Here is a 21,257-nt window from a genome sequence, read left to right as displayed (position 1 = left end):
GGGGTGATTTAGATTCCTCAGAAACTTACCCCAAGTAAGTAAATGAGGTATACTTATAATCCAGATATTCCAGACTGAGTCCAGTAATCCATAAGAATCAAGGGTTGAGTACTACGTTGGCTGTACAAGTTAGATGGACAGAGATTAACACCTACAAAGACCAAGGAAAATATTAAAAAAAAAAAAAAAAGATGATACCTGAGCCACCTTCTTCCTCAAAAGAAGAGAAAGATTTCAGAAAAGAGTTGAGAAGGAAGTAGTACATTCTGGTGTAATGGAGGTTTAGCATATTCTTAGACCATCTACCTAATCAAGATGGTTACACCCATCAGACACTGGAGGGCCTGCTTCCTAGAGGCTGGAGCTAGCTTACATATGGACAGTCTGCAAATGGCCTACCACATGGTTGGGAGCAGTCTTTTTTCATTGGCTACATAGTGGGAACTGTCCCTATCTTTAAAACTGCCACTTTCAGGGCTTTTCTATATATTTCCATCTGAGAGTGAGGGACTCGCATGTGCTAAGAGGTCTAAGGGCCATTTCCTTCCCCTTTCTCCCCTTAAGTCATATGGCCCCAAACACTAGGCTTTGAGTTTTGGCCTTTACATTGATCTTTTCCCTTCTGGTTATAGGGAGTTGAGTCTCTAATAGAACCCAATATTCAAACCACAGAGATATAGGAGTCCAAGAATCCAGGCTGGGTGGTGTAGCCAGCCTAGATTTGAGGCCCTGAGGAACCTGGGGCGCCTAGTAGAACCCAGCACCGCTGGCTTTGGACTTGAACTTTGTGGGACTAATGCTATATAGCAACTAAGCTGAATAATTTCCCCTTCCCCTTTCCCAGACACCATAAGGTAAAAAACCAACTATGTGCCAGGTACTGTGCTAAGTGCTGGTGATATAAAGAATGGCAAAAAACATTTCCTGTTCTCAAGAAGCTCACAGTCAGGTAGGAAAGAAAAGATGTAAATAAATATGTGTAAACAAAAATTCAGGATAAATTAGAGCTGATCTCAGAGAGAAGGTATACAACTATGGGAGACTGAAAAAGGCTAATATCCTTTAGTAAAAGTTAATCTGATGTTAAATGGCTAAAGGAAACTAGGGTGCTAATCATTGGACCCCTAAAATGGAGGGAGCATAATTAGTGGGGGGTTGAGTCAATGACAGAGAAAAAATCCCCACAAGGCCCTGAGGAGATCAGACAACCCTGAGGACAGGTAAAACGTAATAGCCTGGTCCTGAGACAGATGGGCCAGAGGAAATCATGTTTAACTTCAGATCTGGAGGAATGGCTTGTGTGAAAAAATGAAAATGAGAAATAACATTTGAGTTTGGAGTCTTGTCTTTCTGGAATATGCATTGAAATAAGTAGGTCTGGGAACTGGAAACAGACTGTGAAATGCTGTCAATATCAGACTGAGGAGTTCATATTTTTATCCTATATTCAAAAGAGAAGCCAGGGTGCTCCAGGCTTTGGAGTAGGGTGGTGACATGGGCAGATTTGTGCCTTAGTAATGCTGTCTTGGCAACTGAGCCGAGGATCGGTTGTGAAGGGGAGGACACCTAGCATAGCATGTAGTACACAGTAAGTGCTCAATAAACATTTGTTGAGTAAATATGGCAACCTATTCTTCATAAGGTTGGTGAAAATAAAAATCCTATGGAACACCACTGATTTACACCTAAAATACATGCGCGTATGTGTATATACACCCATATTCATAGATATACATATCCAGCACACAAATCCACAGCTCACATATGTGCCCAACATGCATAGACTACACAAAAAATACACACCACGTCAAAGATGCATAGACTTCTAGATGCTTCCGTACGATGGTAGCAATGAGGAGACAGTACTGTCATGGCCTGGCTGTGAGACTGATGGCTCTCTTCCCTCCTCTCAGAAAAAGGGAAACAGGCCAAGATGTCTCCCCTTTTCCTCTTTCCTGTATTCCCTGGAGTATAGAATCCATTGCCCTCACTAGAGGCACCACCCAGCCAGCAGAATCAGGACCAGGGCATAGGTAAGATGGTGAATCCATCCAACTCTTATTTGGTTCTTGGGTAGGGATTGCGTTTTATTGAAATATTGGGTCTTCCAGAGCCTAATAGAGAGCTCAGACACAATAAGGGGCTACTAAACGTTTATTGAATGAGTGAATGAGTGACTCAGGATAGTTTGAGAACTCCCTGAATGGAAGTAGGACTTGGGAGATCTTCTCCCACTTCTCCTTCCTCTGCGTTTTTCCCCCTCCATTCTTCAGTAGCCCCTTATCCCCATCCCTTCTTTCCAAGGACAAGAAGGGAGCAAGACAAGACTGAGGAGAAGCCTAGGAAGACTGGAAGACCACTTGTCAGGTATGTCATAGAGGGCATTTGTGCTCAGGTCAGAGATAGAATAAATTACCTTTGAGAGCCTTTCAACTTTGAGGTATTGTGGTTCTAGCACTGTAAAATAAACCCTGTCCCCAGAGCTGATCTTACTCACTCCAGAAGGCCAGGGCAAATGACTGACCCAGGCTCCAGGCTCCAGGCTTCTCCCTCCTTACCACACCAGAGGCCTGCCTAGATTAGACCTTGTAAATCAGGCCTTATGACCCTCAGGAAATCAATCACAGATTTAGAACTGGAAGAGACTTAGAGAGAACTGAGTCCAACCCCTTCATTTTGTAGACGAGGAAAGTGAGAATCTAAGAGGTTAAGTGATTAGCCCAGTCTCACAGGGCTGGTGAGTGGCCGAGGCAAGAGTCAAACCCAGATCTTCTTGACTCCAAATCCAGAGCTCCATCTACTCTGCCATGCTGTCTGTAGGGTTAATAACTCTAACTATCCATCAACACCCTGAAAGGAGGTAAACTGAGACCCATGTAGGTGGTGTATAATATATATTTTTTAAAAAAGAATACAAAACTAGCCCTCAGAGATGGTAACTCAGACCCCTTGGGGCTCACCCAGCTGCCCCTTCCTCCCCTTGTCCTTTGTCCAAGTTCTCCCCACCATTCTGTATCATGCAAACAATGTGGGTAAGGTCTAAGCTTCGGGTCAGTGTCTCCAACAGCATCTCATCCTTCTGGACACCCTCCATGAATTCCTCCAAAGACAATTCACCTAGAGGGGAGGAAAGGAAAGGACATCAAGCTCTGAGTGGGGAATATGGCTTTACAGTCCAGTGGGAGGGCAAGAGCCAGGGGGTGTGGCTAGGGTGATGGTCTAGAACAAGGAGCAGAGGTAGAGCAAATGGGCCAGTTGGAAGGAGGAAGTCCAGAGTTCAGGGTGGGGCATGGGAATTAGTAGATGAGGGTTCAAAAGACCAGGGATGGAGAAAAGAATAAAGGTCTTGAGAAAAAGGACAGAAGGCAGGATTAAGGCTATAGGGTCAGAAGAAGGGAGGCTAATTGGGGCTGTGGGGTGGGGAAGTCAGATAAAGTTTTAGGAGAGCATGTGGAGATATAGGAGTCAGGGTCCTAGAATGTGATGTGAGAGCTTAGAAGAGTCCAGGACCCATGGCCAGGATTGTGGATAACCTCTAAAAGCCAACATGGAACCTGTGGATCAGGGCTTGAATGGGTGGGTAGAAGGATACATGAATAGACATTGGAGAGGGAGAAGAGGGTTGGAATAGAAAGAGAAAGTTCCCAATTGTGTTGTCCCCCTCCTATCAAGGTTCTTCCTTACCGTCCCCATTGACATCAATCTTGGCAAACACTGTGTCAGTGAACTCCTCTGCACTCATGGTTGAATCACTGCAAGGGTTGATGGCTCGTATAGCCTACAGGAAAACAACAGAAGAAGGGATGAGATGAAGGAGAAAGAAGGCTGGAGTGATCAGAGACCAAGAGGACAAGCCTGGAGAAGGGATGCAATATCAGAGTTTGGACAGAAGGTGGCGCAGCAGGACAAGCTGTCAGGGTTTCATGGCACCTACAATTTAGGTCTGGAAGGAATTTAATTTCCATTAATTCTAGTAGCTTCTCAACTTGCCCTTCATAATCTGCCTTGACTACAGTCACATCCATGTCAGATAAGTGTAAAATTGGAACAGCATTTTTCAAAAAGATTCCTGGCTTTGCTTTTGCAAGCTGCAGGACTGAGAAAACAATTGCCTTCTTTGCTTGTACGTTGGAAGGAATGAGCTGATTTCCAAATACTTGGGCTTCTTGGCAGACTGCTCTCCCTCTTAGAGAGTCTATTATGGTATTTCCCAGAGTCAACACCCTCCCCCGTCAGAAAGTATAGAAGTCCCTCTTCATACTGAGGAGGAAATTAACTTCATTACTGGGGAATAGTGCCTTGCTGCTCAAGTCACCATATGTCTGGTGCTGGTGAGGCACAGGACAGGAGCTTTAGAGGTCATCTAGTCCAGCCTGGGGGACGGTGGATAGAGGACAGGACCTGGAGTCAGGAAGACCTGAATTCAAATACAGCCTCTGACACTTACTAGCTGTGTGACCCTGGGCAAGTCATTTGACCCTGTTTGCCTCAGTTTCCTCATCTGTAAAAAAAAAAGAGCTGGAGAAGGAAATGGCAAAACATTTCAGTATCTCTGCCAAGGAAACTCCAAATGGGATCATGAAGAGTCAGACAAAACTGAAAAGATTGAACAACAGTGCATCCTCATGGCCTGTTGGTCAGTGAGGTCTCTGAACCTAGCTGCTTTTCTCCATTCCCCCAATCCTTATTCCTGGAGAGGAGGAACAGAAACTTAGAGATGTGGGAAAGAGAGGGAGGAAAGGAGAGAGTTTGGTTGAGGGACACGGAGAGGATAAGGATGAAACCCAAACTAGATAGGGACAAATTGATTGTTCCCTCTGATAGAGTATGAACTCCTTAAGGGTAAATACTGTGTAAAATCACAGAATCTTATGAGTTAGAAGAGCCTGTAACAGCTTGGTAAGAGGAAGTCAGTGGCCTTCATCTCCAGGTTCCCTTGCAGCTCAGCGATCTCTGACTTCTCATCACTGAGTACAGGATTCTTATATTTCTCATGCCTTACACCTCTCTGTATTCCCCATTGTGCCTCACCCAGGGCCAGACACACAAAATGTGCTCAGTTTATAACACTAAAGGAAGAATACCTGAGCTTGAGTGCTACCTCTGCTATTTATTTTGTAACCTCATACAAGTTAATCCTTTCTCTAGGTCTTAGTTTTCCCATCTGTAAGATGAAGGGATTTAGCTAAATGATCTCCAAGGTCCCTTCAACCTCTGATAGGCTGTGCTTTGTGTACTAGCATTCTATGTGCAAACTCTTCTTCCAGCAGTGGAATTCTACATCCTGTGTTTCAACATTCTATTCTAGTCTTTCTAGGCCTGATAGTCTGTGTTGTATATTCTAACATTCTGTGTCCCAAGGTCCTTTCCAGCCCTGACATTCTATGTTCTGTGAGCTAACATTTTACTTTCTAAGGTCCCTTACTGATATTATGTGCTATGTTCTAACACTGCGTTCGAAGGTACCTTCCAGCCTTGACAATCCACGCTCTGTGTTCTAATAGTCTGTTTTCCAGCTGACAGTCTATGCCATGTGTTCTAACATTCTATGTTCTAAAATCCCTTCTAGCCAAACTCCTTCATTTTACAGGTGAGGAAACTGAGGCCCAGAGAAGAGATTAGCTCGTGTGAGCTTACAAAGTAAATACCTTCCGACTCTGACATTCAATGCTCTGTATTCTAAAACCCTTACGTTCTAAGTTCCGTTCCTGCTCTGACATTTTCTGTCAGTCAATAAACATTTATTAAGCACCTACAGTGTGCTCAGCAATAGAGATACACAGAAAAGTAAAAGACAATCCTTGCTCTCAAGGATCTTGGTCCCTAAAATGATGGAATCACATGACCTCACATTTCTATAGTTCCTTCTTTTACCTTGATTCTCATTTGATCCTCACAATAACCCTGTGGAGCAATGACAGTAATAATAACTCTCATGTATACAAGCCTCTAAGGTTTGCAGAACACTTTCCCCATGATGACAGTGTGAGCTTGGTAGTAGACTCATGGAGGAAACTGAGGTTCAGAGGTCAAGTGACTTGCCTAAGACACAGTAAATCATCACCAGCAGAGAGGGGCACATCTTCAATCCTTAAATCACAGAACTGTACAAGTGCAGGGCACCTCCACAATCTTCCAGTTCACCCCATACTGAAAATAAACTTACACTAGAAATATCCTCAACAAGTGGTCATGTGTCCTTTAAGGGCAGGGCAGCTACTGACAGCATTCAGTCCACCCCACTTTTGGACATTTGTCCTTGCTGAGGAAGTCTTTCCTGACATCAGGACTAAATGTTCCTCTTTACAACTTCAGAGAATCGTAGACTTACAGGTGCCAGTGCCTTCAAACTCCTCTTTTTACAGATGAAGAAACTGAGGCACTGAGAGGTTAAAAGATTTGACCTTAGCGGCCACTGAGTCCAACCAACTCCCTCTTTTCATGGATGAAGTCAAGGCATGGGGAAGTAATTTACCCTGAGACAGCCTGTAGGTATTTACGTAGCTATTTTTGAAACCAGGTCTTCCTGATTCCAAGTCCAGTGCTCTAACTACCATACCACACTGTCTAACCTAAAAGTAAGATCTAGAGCTGGAAGATACCTCAGAGACCCTCAACTCTGATTTCCTAGAAACTGAGGCCTGGGAATGGTAATCAACTTTCCCAAGGTCATGTAGGTAATAAACATCAGAGATGAGATTCGAACCCAAGTCTGAAATCTGACTCCAGAGCTAGGGTTCTTTATACTCATTGCTCTTGGATCTATCCTCTGGGCTAAACAGAAAAAGTTCCATCCCTCTGCCATATGCCATCCCTTCAAATACCTGATGACAACTATCAAGTCTCTCTTTGCTCCTCCAGTGTACACATCCTTAGGTCTTTCAATTGGTCCTCTTATCTCATGAACTCAAGGCCCTTTACCACAAACACCCTAGTCCCTACTCTCAAGGAGTTCACATTCTACCAGTCATCATCCTCTGGACACCTTCCAGTTTAACAACATCCTTCCCAAAGTGGTATGATGGCCAAGTGGATAGAGCACCAGGTTTAGAGTCAGTAAGACCTGAGTCCAAATGTGGCCTCATACATTTGCTAGCTGTATTAAAAAATGTGTCCTGGGTACATTTTTTTCTTCATAGAGCTAATTGTTAAATATTTGCCATAGGTTAGGTTTCCCAGCCCTTCTTGAGACCATAGCACACCAGGACTTTCTATCTCTCTTCCTCTTGAAATCTGTCCAAGTCCATGTTCGTTGTTTCCATGATAACATTTAATCCTCTACTGTTCCCTTCTCCTCCTCCCCTTCAATTTTTCTCAATGAGTCCAGTCTTTACATTATGTGACCAAAGTATCTAAGCTTCAGCTTCTGTCTTTGACCTTCCAGTGAATAACTTGAATTAATTTCTTTAATTTCTTTCTGACTGATTCCATTTCTTTGCTATCCAAGGGAATCCCAAAAATCTTTTCCAGCATCATAATTCAAAAACATTGATTCTTTGGTGCTCAGCTTTCCTCTCATTGCCATATATTACTACTGGAAAAACCATAGCAAAACAACATAGATAATGTTAATTTGTGGTTTTCTAAGTCAATATAAGGGGATTTGTTCTATGAAGTTTGGATTCAATCAAAGGGCCACACCCAAGGACCTAGAGGGCCACATGTGGCCTTGAGGCCACAGGTTCCCCACTCCTGGGGAGGAGAGGGGCACAAAGAGCTGGACACAGTTGAACAACTGAATAATAATAACATGTGGGGCATGTAGGTGGTGCAGTGGATAGAGCACCAGTGCAGGAGTCAGGAGGACCTGAGTTCAAATCTCACCTCAGACACTTGACACTCCCTAGCTGTGTGACCTTGGGCAAGTCACTTAACCCCAATTGCCTCATCTTAGGTCATCTCCAGTCATCCTGATGAATATCTGGTCACTGGATTCAGATGGCTCTGGAGGAGAAGTGAGGCTGGTAACCTGCACAGCCCTCCCTTACTCAAAAAACAAAGTCAAGTGCAAGTCATGTCATTATTTCTCTGATGGCGTGGTCTTCTTTGGCAACGAAGGACAAATACAATAATAACAAAAAAAAATATTTGCCAACGTACCACTGACCAAGAGTAAAGTAGAATGTTAGAAAATAAGATTATTTTAATCTCCTCCCTTCTCCAAAAACCCCAAAGGAAGTTCTCCTTAGTCTGAAATGTCAAACAAGGACTAGAGAGAATTCAATCAAGGAAAGGGGTCTGGGGCTATAGTCAAAGCTTAAGTATTATGAAGGTTATTCACAGAGTAAAGAAAAAGACTTCACATTTGGTCTACAGCTTTTTCTCAGTGATATGACCATTTTTAGATATGGTCATTCACAGAGTAAGGAAAAGCACTTCACTGTTGGTCTGTAGCTATTTTCCTGGTGCAGGGGATCAAACAGAAATTTCCTAGGATGCTTGCCCAGGTTATTGAGCTAACTGGGCCAGTCTGGGCTGAACCAGACTGTTTGGTCACCTTAAGTTACCCGAATGATGTTGAGCAGCTCCCCTCGGTCAATGCAGCCATTGCCGTCCACATCGTATAGCTTAAAGTACCAGCGAAGCTTCTGTTCCACCTTCCCTTTCAAGACGAGACTCAGGGCAGCCACATACTCCATAAAGTCAATGTAACCATCCTAGGCAGAAATAGACAGGATTGTTAGGGGATTACTAGCTCAAGCACATTCTTTTCCTTCAAAAAAAAAAATCACTATCTATGGCCCCCTACCATGCCAACTACCTTCCTATCCCTAAGAACCTGCTATTGTAACAAAGGGACAACTAAAGAGAACAATAGATAGAATACTAGACCTGAAGTCAGGAAGACTCATTTTCCTAGTTCAAATCTGGCCTCAGACACTTCCTAGCTGTGTGACCCTGGACAAGTCACTTAACCCTGTTTGCCTCAGTTCCTCATCTGTAAAAATGTGGTGAAGGAAATGATGAACCACTCCAGTATCTTTGCCAAGAAAACCCTAAATGAGATCATGAAGGGTCAGACATAACCAAAATGACTGAACAACAACAAAATTGTAAAAAATAAATTCACTGAGCAAAGAAAATCAGCAGGTTAGCCCTGTCTGAAAATGTACGCCTCATTTCATACCTGTAGTCTCCTCCGGCAAGAGATAGGAGGAACAGTTCACTGTCAGTCCTCTGATGTCATGATTGGACAGAAAGTGAGTTTCTCCTGCCCAGCTCCCACTCCTGCCCACTAACCAGGTCTCAGATGTTTATCCCAGTGATACCTAACCCTATCTTGAACTTATAGGGAGTACTGGGGCCTTGGATACCATGGTGAAATGTATGAAGTCCATCCAACATTTATACAACAAATACTTATTGAGTTCCTACTGTATATCCAATAATGTTCTAGATATGAAGGAACAAACAAAGATAATGAAGCCATGGTCCCTTCCCCCTTAAGGAACTGATAACCTAGGGGATTTAAAACAGATACACAAAGTTAGTCGGGACTCCACTCCCTCCCTCCACCCCCCTCACCATTTCTATATTGCCTTTTCCTTCCATGCTTCTTCCTCATTGGATCGTAGCAGTTCCAAGTCATTCCTTGTCCTGCCTTGCCTTTCTCCCTCTCCCCTGCCCCTATTGGTTAGGCAGTATGATAGAGTGGATGGAATTCTGGACTTGGACTCAGGAGAGACCCAGATTTAAGCCCCTTCTATGACACTGATTGTATAAGGACATGTGAATCTGTTTCCTCTTCTGATCCTCCAGTCTTCACCTTTCTGAGCCTTAGGTAAATTGGGAATAATAATGCTTCCACAAGTTACTCTATTGGCTGTTGGAGGAAATATGAACTACTATAGAAATAGAAGTTAGCTAGTATGCTCTTTTCCCAGAAACCTTGCTTGGCCTCCTTCCCTAAAACACCAACACTTGCCTGCCCTGTAGCCTATTTCGTCAAGGCCTACTGTCTTCTAAGAGGATTGTCATATGAGCCCCAAGACGATCTGACCACCATACTGTCAATAACAACCTTCTCTTCCTCTTGGCCTTCACTGGCATTTTGATTGACAACCCCTTAATATATGTATCTTGTACTATTTTGCATCTCATTCTTATCTAAGAGTGTTATTTTTCAGTTGTGACCAACTCTTCATGACCCCATTTGGAGATTTCTTGGTAAAGATATTGGAGTGGTTTGCCATGTCCTTCTCCAGTTCATTTTACAGATGAGGAAACTGAGGCAAACAGGGCCACATGACTTGCCCGGGGTCACACAGTTAGTAAGTATCTGAGGCTGTATTTGAACACAGGTCCTCCTGACTCCAGGGCCAGCATTCCATCCACTGTGCCTCCAAGCTGCCCTATCTAAGTGTGTGGACTTGTGTTAATAATAACAATTAGCATTTATACAGTATCTTAAAGTTTGTGAAGCACTTTACAAATATTATTTCATCCGATCCTCACAACAAACCTATAAAATAGGTGCTATTACTTCTCTTATTTTACAAATGAGAAAAATGAAGCAGGCAGAGGTTAAATAACTTGCTCAGGGTCACACAGCTAAGTTGAATTTGAACTCAGGTTTTCCTAACTCCCTAGCTGCCTCCCTTTCATGAAGATGTATTATTTAAACTTTCCATCACCCTTAGTCAAGCAGCCAATTTATATTTATTAAGGAATACCTATAAAAATGCATATACACTTACATACATACATACATAGACATATGTGACACAGTGGATGGAGTGCTGGGCCTGAGCTCAAGTCCAGCCTCAGACATTTATTAGTTGTATTTCTCTGGGCAAGTCACTTAACCCTATTTACCTCCATTTCCTCATCTATAAAATGAGCTGAAGAAGGAAATGGAAAGCTGCTATAGAATCTTTGGGAAGAAAACCCCAAAAAGGTCACGAAGAGTGAGACACGAATGAAAACGACTAAACAACGAAACAAAATATAAACACATTCTCTCTCTCTCTCTCTGTGTGTCTCTGTGTCTGGCTGTCCGTGTGTGTGTGTGTGTGTTTTCTTGATATGGATACATCAATATGCATAAATTTATGCAATACAATGTATGTAAATCTATACCATAATATACATATGCCTGATAAATTGGAAATAATGAAAGCCCTAGTCTTAAGGAGAATTGGGAAAGGAAAGATAACTACCATTTAGATAATACTTCAACATTTACAAAGTGCTCTACTTGTTATCCCACTTGATTCTCACAACAACCCTGTGAAGTAGGCGCTATCACTATCCCCATTTTGAGGAGAATGAGGCTGAGAGAGGTTGTGACTCGCCCTTGCCTCGTGTCAGACAACTTGGAAGTATCTGAGGGGAGATTTGAACTCAGGTCTTTCTGAGTCTGAGGACAAGTCTCTTATCCACCTAGCTGCTTCTAGAAAAGAACATAATGCTTTGCACACTGTAGATGCTTAATAAGTTTTTGGTGAATAAATGAAAATACCCACTAGGAATCAAGAGACCAGGCTCTGTTTCTAAATCAGTGTGTGATTTTAGACAAGTCCCATCCCCTTCTCAGGTTCCTAGTTTTCTCACTTGTAAGTAAAATGAAGAGATTTGACTAAGTGGTCTCAGGCTGCTTCCATGCCTGAAACTAACTTGATACACTAATCCACACTAAAGTGTTAATGACAAATAATGCTTTTCTAAGATAATGCATGTATTTTCTAACAATGGCCTTCAGTGTCCTCCAATATGTGAAACTCGGTACTTTAAGGGACAAGCCAACCCATTCCTGAACAACGCTAACTGTTAAGATTGTTTCCTGGCATTAATGTTTGTTGAGGCGAAGTAAAAAGACCTCAGTTTCTTTTCCTGTAAAAATAAGGTCCAGCTTCTAATGTCCAGCTCTACATCTAGAATCCTAATTATGTTTACAGTCAAAACAAAACAAACAAAAAATGGTATTCAGTGCCTTAACCAAGTCAAGGAGATTTTGTATTTGGGGAAGGGGTAATGTTATTAGGATTTGGGGGTTAACTTTACTAATGAACCTCAAACTCCATCCTAGAAAAGACCATCTACTCAACCCTGCTGATTCTACTGGTGCGATGAGGAAAGAGGGATGAGGAGGAAGCCAGTTCATACAGGCTCCCAAGGATTATTTAATTTTTGGTGTGAGTATCTACATCTTGAAAATCAAGAAGTGTTACAAATCAGAGCTTGATTTAGTGTTTTGTTGATTTGTAGATTTAAGAAAGTAATTAAGAAAATTATCATGCAAATTAAATTTTAAAATTTGTCATTTTCAGGGATCTGGTAGTTAAACATTTACCAACAGACCACTGGGAATGTACCAGATGTTGCTACTAAGTAGGCAGGAGGGGAGGAAGGAAGAAAAAAAATTGGAATTCAAAATCTTATAAAAATTCATGTTGAAAACTATCTTTACATGTAATTGGGAAAAAATAAAATATTATTGGAAGGGGAGGAAGTATGTCAAATTCACTCATTAGCGTTCCTAGGTCCCAAGGGGAGGGTTAGGAGAAACAAATTTTCTCAAGGATCTCATCCAAGTACATCACATATCAAAAAGAGCCATGGTAATTTTTGTGTACAATTTGAAACTTTCCAGTCTTTCCCTCCCCTGACTTGTCATTGCCTTTTCCATCTGTCCTGTTTATTTGGTACTAAGTACTCACTACCTTCTGACAACAACAATAAAAATATAGCATTTATAGAATTTTTAGAATTTTAAGGTTTACAAAGTGCTTTACAAATACTCTCTCCTTTAATCTCACAACAATTCTGGGAGGTAGGTGCAATTATCTCCATTTTATTGATGAGGAAACTAAGGCAAAAAGAGGTTAGTGACTTGCCCAAGGTCACACAACTAGGCAGTGTCTGAAGCCAGATGTGAATTCAGGTCTTCCTAACTCCAGATCCAGTGTTCTACCCACTCTACCACCCAGCTGCTTTCTGCTGTTCAGTCATATTGTTACTGAATTTTTTCATATGTTATATCTGCTAAAAGTACTGTACGAGGCACTGGGCCTGTCACAAAGTCAAAATGAAAAACAGTCCTGTCCTCAAGGAGCTTACATGGTGGGGAAGAGAGAGATATTCCAGATACACAGAGAAGTAAATATAAGGCAATTTCATGAGAGAAAGAGCATTAACAATGATGGAGATCAAGAAAGGCTTCGCTAGGAGGTGGCACCTGATTGAACCATGACAGAAAGGAAGTAAGGAAGCCAAGGATCAAAACTTACCCATCTCATGAACTCCGCTCCAAGGGGATTGGCTAACTCATATGAAAAGCTGACAAATGCTAACGGCTGAATGGTTCCCCCACCTTCCAGATAGCAAATATGTATTTTAGTTTTGTTGTTGTTGAGTCACGGTCAAGTCCAATTCTTCATGACCCCTTTGGGGTTTTCTTGGCAGAGATACTGGAGTGGTTTGCCATTTTCTTCTCCAGCTCATTTTACAGATGAGGAAACTGAGGCCAATAGGTGAAGTGACTTGCCCAGGGTCACACAGCTAGCAAGTGTCTGAGGCTGGACTTGAACTTAGAAAGATGAGTCTTCCTGACTCAAGGCCTGGTGCTCTATGCACTGTGTCCCCTAGCTGCCCATCAAAGAAGAGACTGTAAAAAGGCTACTCTGACAGACTGTAGGGAATTGGGGGATGAGGCTCTCCAATTTCACTGAATGGGCTTCTTCCTACTTACACCCAGAAGAGAGTGTTACCTGTTCTGGGACAGTGTTAAATATGATTATTGTAAACTGATGCCCATCTCTCTCCCCCAGGGTTCTGTCTCTCTCTATCCCTCCTGTCCTCTTCAGCTGACTTCAAGATGGCGTTGATGGGAGCTGCCCACAACTGAATACAACTAGGTCTCCGTTAATGAGAATAATGAATCTCCATGATGTGGGCGCATTATTCCAGTTCTCGTTGCACGGTTCCATTGGGCTGGAAGCAACGACTGTATATTACAGAGAAGTGCAATTTTGGATAATGTAAATTCAAATACATTCAACCACTTCAGGGGATTCATTGTTCATACTAATCAGGACCTTGTTGCATCTAAGGCCAGGAGAAAGGGGATAGTAAAACAGTTGGAGCTAACTCAGCATTTATTATTCCATCCCTGTACCCTGCGGTCTTGCCAAATTGACCTTAGTCAATCTTACCTGCAAAATGTGGAGGGTTAGGCCTGATGGTGTCAAAGGTCCCTTTCCCCTCTAAATCTATGATCCTCTGATCAGTTTAAAGTTAATTAAAAGCCTAGGGGCAGCTAGGTGGCACAGTAGATACAGTTCAGGGTCTACGGTCAGGAAGACTCATCTTCCTGAATTCAAATCTGGCCTCACCCTTACTAGCTGTGTGACCCTGGGCAAGGCACTTAACCCTGTTTGCGTCAGTTTCCCCATCTATGAAATGAGCTGGAGAAAGAAATGGCAAACCACTCAAGTATCTTTGCCTAGAAAATATCAAATGGGGTCACAGAGTCAGACTCAGCTGAGACTGAAGAACAGTCCTGTTCTTTTTAGATATTAGCACTTACTTTTCCCAAAATTAATTTGTTAACTATATATGTATATGTATATATGTGTGTATATATACATACATGTATATATGTATATACACACACATATATATACACATTCTGTATTTACTTATTCATGTACATGTTCCTGCACAGAATGACATGGAAATGAGTAGAAGCAGGTTAAGAGTTTACAGATAATACAGATTAGGGAAATAAACTTTTATATTGCACCTACTATGTGCTAAGCACTGTGCTAACAACTTCCCCCTCTTCCCCAACCCTGTGAGTTAAGTGCTATTATTGTCTCCCTATAGTTGAAAGCATAAAGAGGTTAAGTGACTTGCCCAGGGTCACACAGTTAATAAATGATTGAGGTCAAATTTGAACCCAGGTCTTCCAGACTCCAGGCCCAGTGTTCTACCACTAGCTGCCTGATTGTTTTCAGACTATATCTCTCAGCAGGAAGTCAAAGACCAAAACCACTCATTTCTTCTTCCTCTGACCTTTACAGGGTGATCTCTGCTAACAGCAAGTGTGTTGTTAACACAGGGTGCAGCTCTCCTCTTTTGGTTAAGAGCTTCATATTTGTTATGAGAGCTCCAAGCGTGCCCCATGGGTTCCTTAGGGCTCCGAGCTGTTAGGCTGATAAAGTGCTACTGTTGAGACCCCTCTCCTACCTTCCCCCTTCCAATATTCCCACCCCTGGGTTCTAGAGATCTGTCCACACCAATACAGATAACTCCCATTTCCCTACAGTTGCTTCCCTGCTTGGATGGTTCTTTTCTCTGCTTCTTTTCACTGACGGTCTGGGTGACTCAGCTCCCTCTTACCTTGGCTACTTTTCCTCCCCCCAGTTCCCCCCTGGGAAAAAGCTTCAAACACCAGCTTGAAGTCATTTCTATTTTCATCGCCACAAATCCATAATCTGCTTTATATGAGTTGAAAATAGCCCTGAGTCCTTACCAGCCCCCAGAAGCTCCCCAATGTCTCTAGTAGACCCAGGTCCAACCCAACATAATTCAAATCAGCCTCTCCCACACTCTCTGCTTAATCCTGGCCCCAGGAAAAAAACAAGAAAAACTCATTATTGTATTATCAGGCTCAGTGAATAACTTCTCTTGAAAGGGCCTGGGAGGCAGGGCAAGGGTGTGATTTAGGTTTGTTTGTTTCTTCTGAGGGCAATCCAGAAATGGTGGTCTGTCCTGGGTCCACGAGACAGTAGAGAAAGTCAATCTTAAGAATAAGACCTTTTGTTCGAGTCTCAATTGCCTTAGTTGATTCTAAAAACTCAGTGAGGCAAGCAGACCAGGCAGTATTATCTCATTTTTTTAAAAAAAGTTTTATACTTTGAAAGAGTTGGGATTTTGCCTGTGGGGCTACTTCTCTCACCTCAACCCCAACCAATGCCCATGACAGTGGAAATCACTCCAAGTCATGTCCTTTTCATGAGGTACAATGGGCAAATGCCTGTAGAACAAACAATCCTTCTGGTGGTGAGACTGTGTGTGGTTTGGGGGCAGTCACTCAACCTCATTTTATCTGAAAAAGTTCATTTTATCTGTGAGTTCTTATTTTATCTATAAAAGGGAAATAAGGTTCCACTCTAATACTCCTCTGTGTTATAAAGGTTCTTTAGGGTTCTCAAGAGCTATGCCAGCTTGGGAGGACCCTCCAGAACTTGCTTTCCGTGGCATTACCTTGGAGATCCAAGCATCACCTCCATAAACCATGACACATGAGAATGAAACTGTATTTCCCTTACAGATAAAGAAACAGACACAGAAAGGTTAAGTGAATTTACCCAAAAGCCAGACAGAGAGGTAGTGGCTTCAAGGCAGTTTCCCTATCCACTACAATAAACTGCCTATGAGGATCTAGGTCCCAGTCCCACCTTCGACACATAACTGGTTGTATGACCCTGGGTAAGTCACTTACACCTGTCTGCCTCAGTTTCCTCAAATGAAAATGAGCTGGAAAAGGAAATGGTAAACCACTCCACTATCTTTGCCAAGAGGATTTCAAATGGGGTCACAAAGAGTCAGACATGACAGAAACAACTCAACAACAATAAAAACCTACAAGGGTCAAGACAGCAACTATGTGCCAGGAGGGGAAACTGGTCATCTCAGGTTCCAGGAGACACAGAATTAACTATGTAGTTAGCTAAGGACAGACTCAAGTCGTCTTGAGTTTGGGACAAGAATAGTTCCCTTTGGCCCCTACCCTGTATCCCCTATACATTTAAGTTGGTACCATGGTCCCCTGGGCAAGTCTAGATGTCATCTAAAGAGGTCAAATTGACCCCAAGCTTTTCAGGGTCCAAGTTAGGAACTGGCTCCTGACTGTTCCTCTCTTTCCTATGCTCCCCCTAATTCTCAGGGGTCCTATTAGGTGCCCATATCTGGTTTGGGATGACACACTGCCCAAAGACATGAAGAAGACAATCAAGGATTAGTGCCAGCGTCCTCCCTATCATCTAACCACAGTCTCTTTTGCTACAGTTGGAGATCCTTCTTGCCCTGTCTGTGGATGAACCAAAAGCAACACTTCCCCTTCTGTCTTTTTCAAGCTAGTGCAACTGTGATAAAATAACAAGACCATGAAAACTGGAGTCAGAGCACCTGGGTTTGAATCTTGGATATACTACCTGTGTGACCTTGGGCCAGTCACTCTCCCTGAACCTCAGTTTCTTCCATTGCAAAATGAGAGGGTTGAACTAGGTGGCTTCTGAGGCCTCCTCCATCTCTAGAATTTGATCTTATGATTTCTAAGCTTTCCTACCATTGCTAAGATAATAGATTTAGATCTTAGAAGTCATCTATTCCAACCCCCTTTTTTTACAGAGGGACAAACTGAGGCCCAGAGGGATGAAGTGATTTGCTCCTCCTATGACACTACAACTTGCCTTCCAAGACACCTTGACTTCCTTTGTCCCCACTCACCTTGTTGAAGTCGAATGTCTCAAACATCTGCTCCACATACTGGCTAGCCGAGGGACTCAGGTTTTTTAAACCAAAGAATTGTCTGAACTCATACAGAGTCAGCTGGCCAGATGGGCACTCTGTCATGAACTTTTTGTACCATTGGTGGCACTCGGTGCTGCTCAGCTCCTCCACGGTCTTCCCTTCCATGACATTCCCCATCTTCTCTCCCGAGGTTTTGCTTGTGTTGGTAATGGAAAGGTTGAGGTTAGGGTCAAAACTTGCTCCGTTTCTCCTTTTCAATGGGACATGCAGTCTTTTTTAAGCTAATACACACATTCACACAAACTCAAATTTTCTCTTTTGTGCAGCAAACACACAGGAATTTCTGGACAGAGTAGTGAAGGAGATGGATGACTGCTTAAATCATCCAGGGGAGAGACAGAGAAAAAGAAAGCGACTGAAGGGAAGGAGGAAGGCATGTACAGCTAACACATCCTTAATTCTCACATCTAGTGCCTGGCTTTCTTTTCTGTCCTCCCCCAGGCTCAGAATAGTTCAGACCTATCCCATTATCGTCTGACAACCCCCACACCCCCCACTGTCCATACAGCAAGGTGTTAAAAGTCCTCACTAAATCCTTGAGTAGCCAATGGGACTGACACCCTGAGGGAGATCAGGTAAAAATAGAAAGAAGGTGCCAGAAGGGAGTACCAGGGATTAAAACCCTCAGAGAATAGGTGCCCAGATTTTCTTAACAGAGAATAATCTCCTAATCCCCTCTTGCTGGGATGGGACAGGGTGGCCAGAAGAGAAAATGGAACCAGAAGATCTTGGCAGCAGCTCCCTTTAGGGTGACCCCCAGCTGCTCCGTCTGAGCTCTGGGCAGGTTGATAATGTCTTGTTTCTTGTCCCAGAACTGAGGGCAGCTGAAATCAGGTTTGTCCTTGAACTTGGATTTAACACTGGTCAGAGTGTAGGGCCTGTTAGAATGTAAAAATCCTCCTTAAAAGCAAGGGCAGCTAGGTGGCGCAGTGGATAAGGCATTGGGCCAATCCCCTTAATAAAGGATTTGTTCTGTAAAACGTGGACTCAGTCAAAAGGCCGCACCCAAAGACCTAGAGGCCAAAGGTTCCCCACGCCCGCTTGGACCTTTAGTTGGGAAGACTTGAGTGCAAATCTAGCCTCAGACATTTACTAGGTTTGTTCATCAGAAAGCCATTTAACTTCCAGTTGCCTTAATCTGCTGGAGAAAAAAATGGTAAAGCATTCCAGTTTGCCAAGAAAACCTAGTTAGGTCCACAGGGTCACAAAGAGGAGAATACAACTATACAAAAACAACCCTAGCAAATCCCCTCTCTCGGGTTATATAAGTATTAAGTGACAGAGTCAAAATTTGAATCCAGATCCTATTTTCCATTCCTCTTTTTCAATTTAATTACTTTTTCAATGCAGTTTGCTTCTCACTCCCCCTCCCATCCCATATACACACACTTTTTCTCACTTCCTCTTCCTCCCTGTCTATACAAATCAAAGGACACGATATATTATAATAATAATTATAGTTTTGGAGTCCTTTATCATTTACAAAGTACTTTCCCTCGCATCACCTAATTTGATCCTCAATTTTCGTAGAATTTAGAGCCAGAAAGTACCTTAGAGACTGTCTAAGCTTCTGGTGCTAGACTTGAAGTCAGGAAGACCAGGCTCTAATTCTGCCTTCAACATTTACTAGTTGTGTGTATATAAGATGAATTTTAATATAAGTAAGGTGGATTTTAGTGTGTGTGTAAAGTGAATTTTTGCTATTATTTCTTAGAGTTCAATTTCCTAGGATTCATAGCCATAACAATCTCTTGTTCCCAGGTATTAGATATGAGTTCCCACAGTTATGGTTCAAAACACTTCCACCACACTTGCACAGAGTTATAGAGTGGTACGTAATATAAACATCCACTGCAACTGCGCAGTGAGATATAGGGATGAGGTGATGTCAACTTGTGAGGCTATTGCTAGAATTATGCCTTCTTTGTCCGATGCCCTTGATAATGTTTAATATAAAATTTTGGAATAATCTCTTTGTTCTCTCTGAAGTAAGCTCAGGGAATGCCTCTTCCTATGTCAGCAAAAGCCAGCCAAAGCTGACTCTGCATTCCTTGGAGACCTTTAACCTATGACATATCTTGAATAATGGGTCTTTCCTTTGTATCTTATTATCTATAGACACATACTATGTTATGACATATCTTGAATAATGGTAAAGAAAAAATAGACATCTTGGGTCATAATCTCTATTGAACATTGTTTGCCCCTTCCTGTGTCAATTATCTGTGGTGGGATTTCCTTCCTTGTCACCAAGACATATGTTTACCCAGCTTGATATCTCAACATTTGATTGACATTGCTTTGTCAATTGTCTTGTCTTACTGAATTTATGATTTTCCTCCTCATGGCAAAATGTATATAAGCCAAAAGATTTCTGCACTGGATAGCCAGAACATTTCTGGCTCCATAATGCATTATGTTACCGTTGTCTTTAATAGGGAATTGATCAATTAATTAATTAAATCATAAAATGTATGCATTTAGCCATGTTGCCTTTTCTTAACAAAGTTTTCAGGTCAACACCCTATAAAGCAGGTGGTCATTGGCCAGTGAATGGGGAAACTTAAGGTTGAATGTACAAGCTAGAATGCTCTGTGTGCCTCAACTGGCCCCCACCAAGGTTCAAGGGGATCAAGTTATACCCGTCTGGATTAACCTCATCAAGACGTAGGGGTAGTTGCCCCCCCTTCTTGAAAACCACTGTGAGAAGGGCAACTAGGGAATGCTGTAGGAATTCTTCTCCCATTATCAGCAATCCTCTTCTGATACAATTAGACTAGAATAAAATAACATTATTAACCCCTTCTTCGTGTCTTTCCTGTCTGACCAAACCAAGAGTGAACCTGTGCTAGCAGCCCTCCTGTGTGCTCTGTTTATCTATCTTACACTATGAAACCATTAACCTCTCTGTGCCTCAGTTCCTCTTATGTAAATGGGGTAATAATACTTCCTATATAAATGCCATTTATAATGATAATTATCATTTAAATTATCTTATAAATTAGGAAACTAAAAATCAACCTTATAAAGTAGTTCATAATCATCGCTCCTTTTTAACTAGCTCTTGCAGGTGTACAATATGCTTTCTATATATTGTCTCATTTGATCCTCCCAACACTGTGTGGCAGGTGCTATTGTTATTTCCATTCTTACAGATAAGGAAAATGAGGTTCAGAGACTCTAGGTGATTTGCACAGCATCATGGATAGAACAAGTAGCATCTGAACCTAAGTAGGTATTCTTGACAGGGAAGCTAGGTGGTGCAGTACCTTGGGCCTAGAGAGTCAGGAAGGCTCATCTTCCTGAGGAGTTCAAATCTGGGCTCCGAGATTTCCTAGCTGTGTGACCCTGGGCAAGTCACTTAACCCTGTTTTCCTCAATTTTCTCATCTGTAAACAGAGCTGGAGAAGGAAATAGCAAACCATTTCAGTGTCTTTGCCAAGAAAATCTCAAATAGGGCCACAAAGAGTTAGACACAGCTGAAAAAAATTACCTAACACACAGATATTCTTGACACCAAGCCCCACTAACTATTCAACACACCATACTTCCTCTCAGGACAAGGCAAGTGTTAGAAATAAATGGAAGTGAGGGAGGGAGGGAGGGAAAGAGAGGGAGTAAGGGAAGGAAGGAAGGAAGGAAGGAAGGAAGGAAGGAAGGAAGGAAGGAAGGAAGGAAGGAAGGAAGGAAGGAAGGAAGGAAGGAAGGGAGAGAGGGAG

General features: G+C 42.5%; 1 protein-coding gene across 4 annotated transcripts in view; it reads right to left on the bottom strand.

Moving 5' to 3' along the window:
- Positions 1 to 2,877: 2,877 nt before the first annotated feature.
- Positions 2,878 to 21,257, bottom strand: part of GUCA1A (guanylate cyclase activator 1A) — a 101,402-nt gene continuing 83,022 nt past the window's right edge. For 3 of the 4 annotated variants that reach the window (XM_072642093.1, XM_072642092.1, XM_072642094.1), the window contains 4 exons: positions 17,455 to 17,674; positions 8,508 to 8,657; positions 3,685 to 3,778; positions 2,878 to 3,117 (listed from right to left, as the gene is read on the bottom strand). In XM_072642093.1, the coding sequence (XP_072498194.1) occupies positions 2,957 to 3,117; positions 3,685 to 3,778; positions 8,508 to 8,657; positions 17,455 to 17,655 (606 nt within the window). In that variant the 5' untranslated portion in view covers positions 17,656 to 17,674 and the 3' untranslated portion in view covers positions 2,878 to 2,956. Of the gene's footprint in view, positions 3,118 to 3,684; positions 3,779 to 8,507; positions 8,658 to 17,454; positions 17,675 to 21,031; positions 21,190 to 21,257 lie in introns of those variants that run through there. The other variant, XM_072642095.1, reaches the window with a different exon arrangement.

The sequence above is a fragment of the Notamacropus eugenii genome, chromosome 2 (assembly GCF_028372415.1).
Source record: "Notamacropus eugenii isolate mMacEug1 chromosome 2, mMacEug1.pri_v2, whole genome shotgun sequence".
NCBI classification, from domain to species: Eukaryota; Metazoa; Chordata; class Mammalia; order Diprotodontia; family Macropodidae; genus Notamacropus; species Notamacropus eugenii.
The sequence above is the reverse complement of the archived record's forward strand: the minus strand, read 5'-3'. Positions and strand labels throughout refer to the sequence as shown.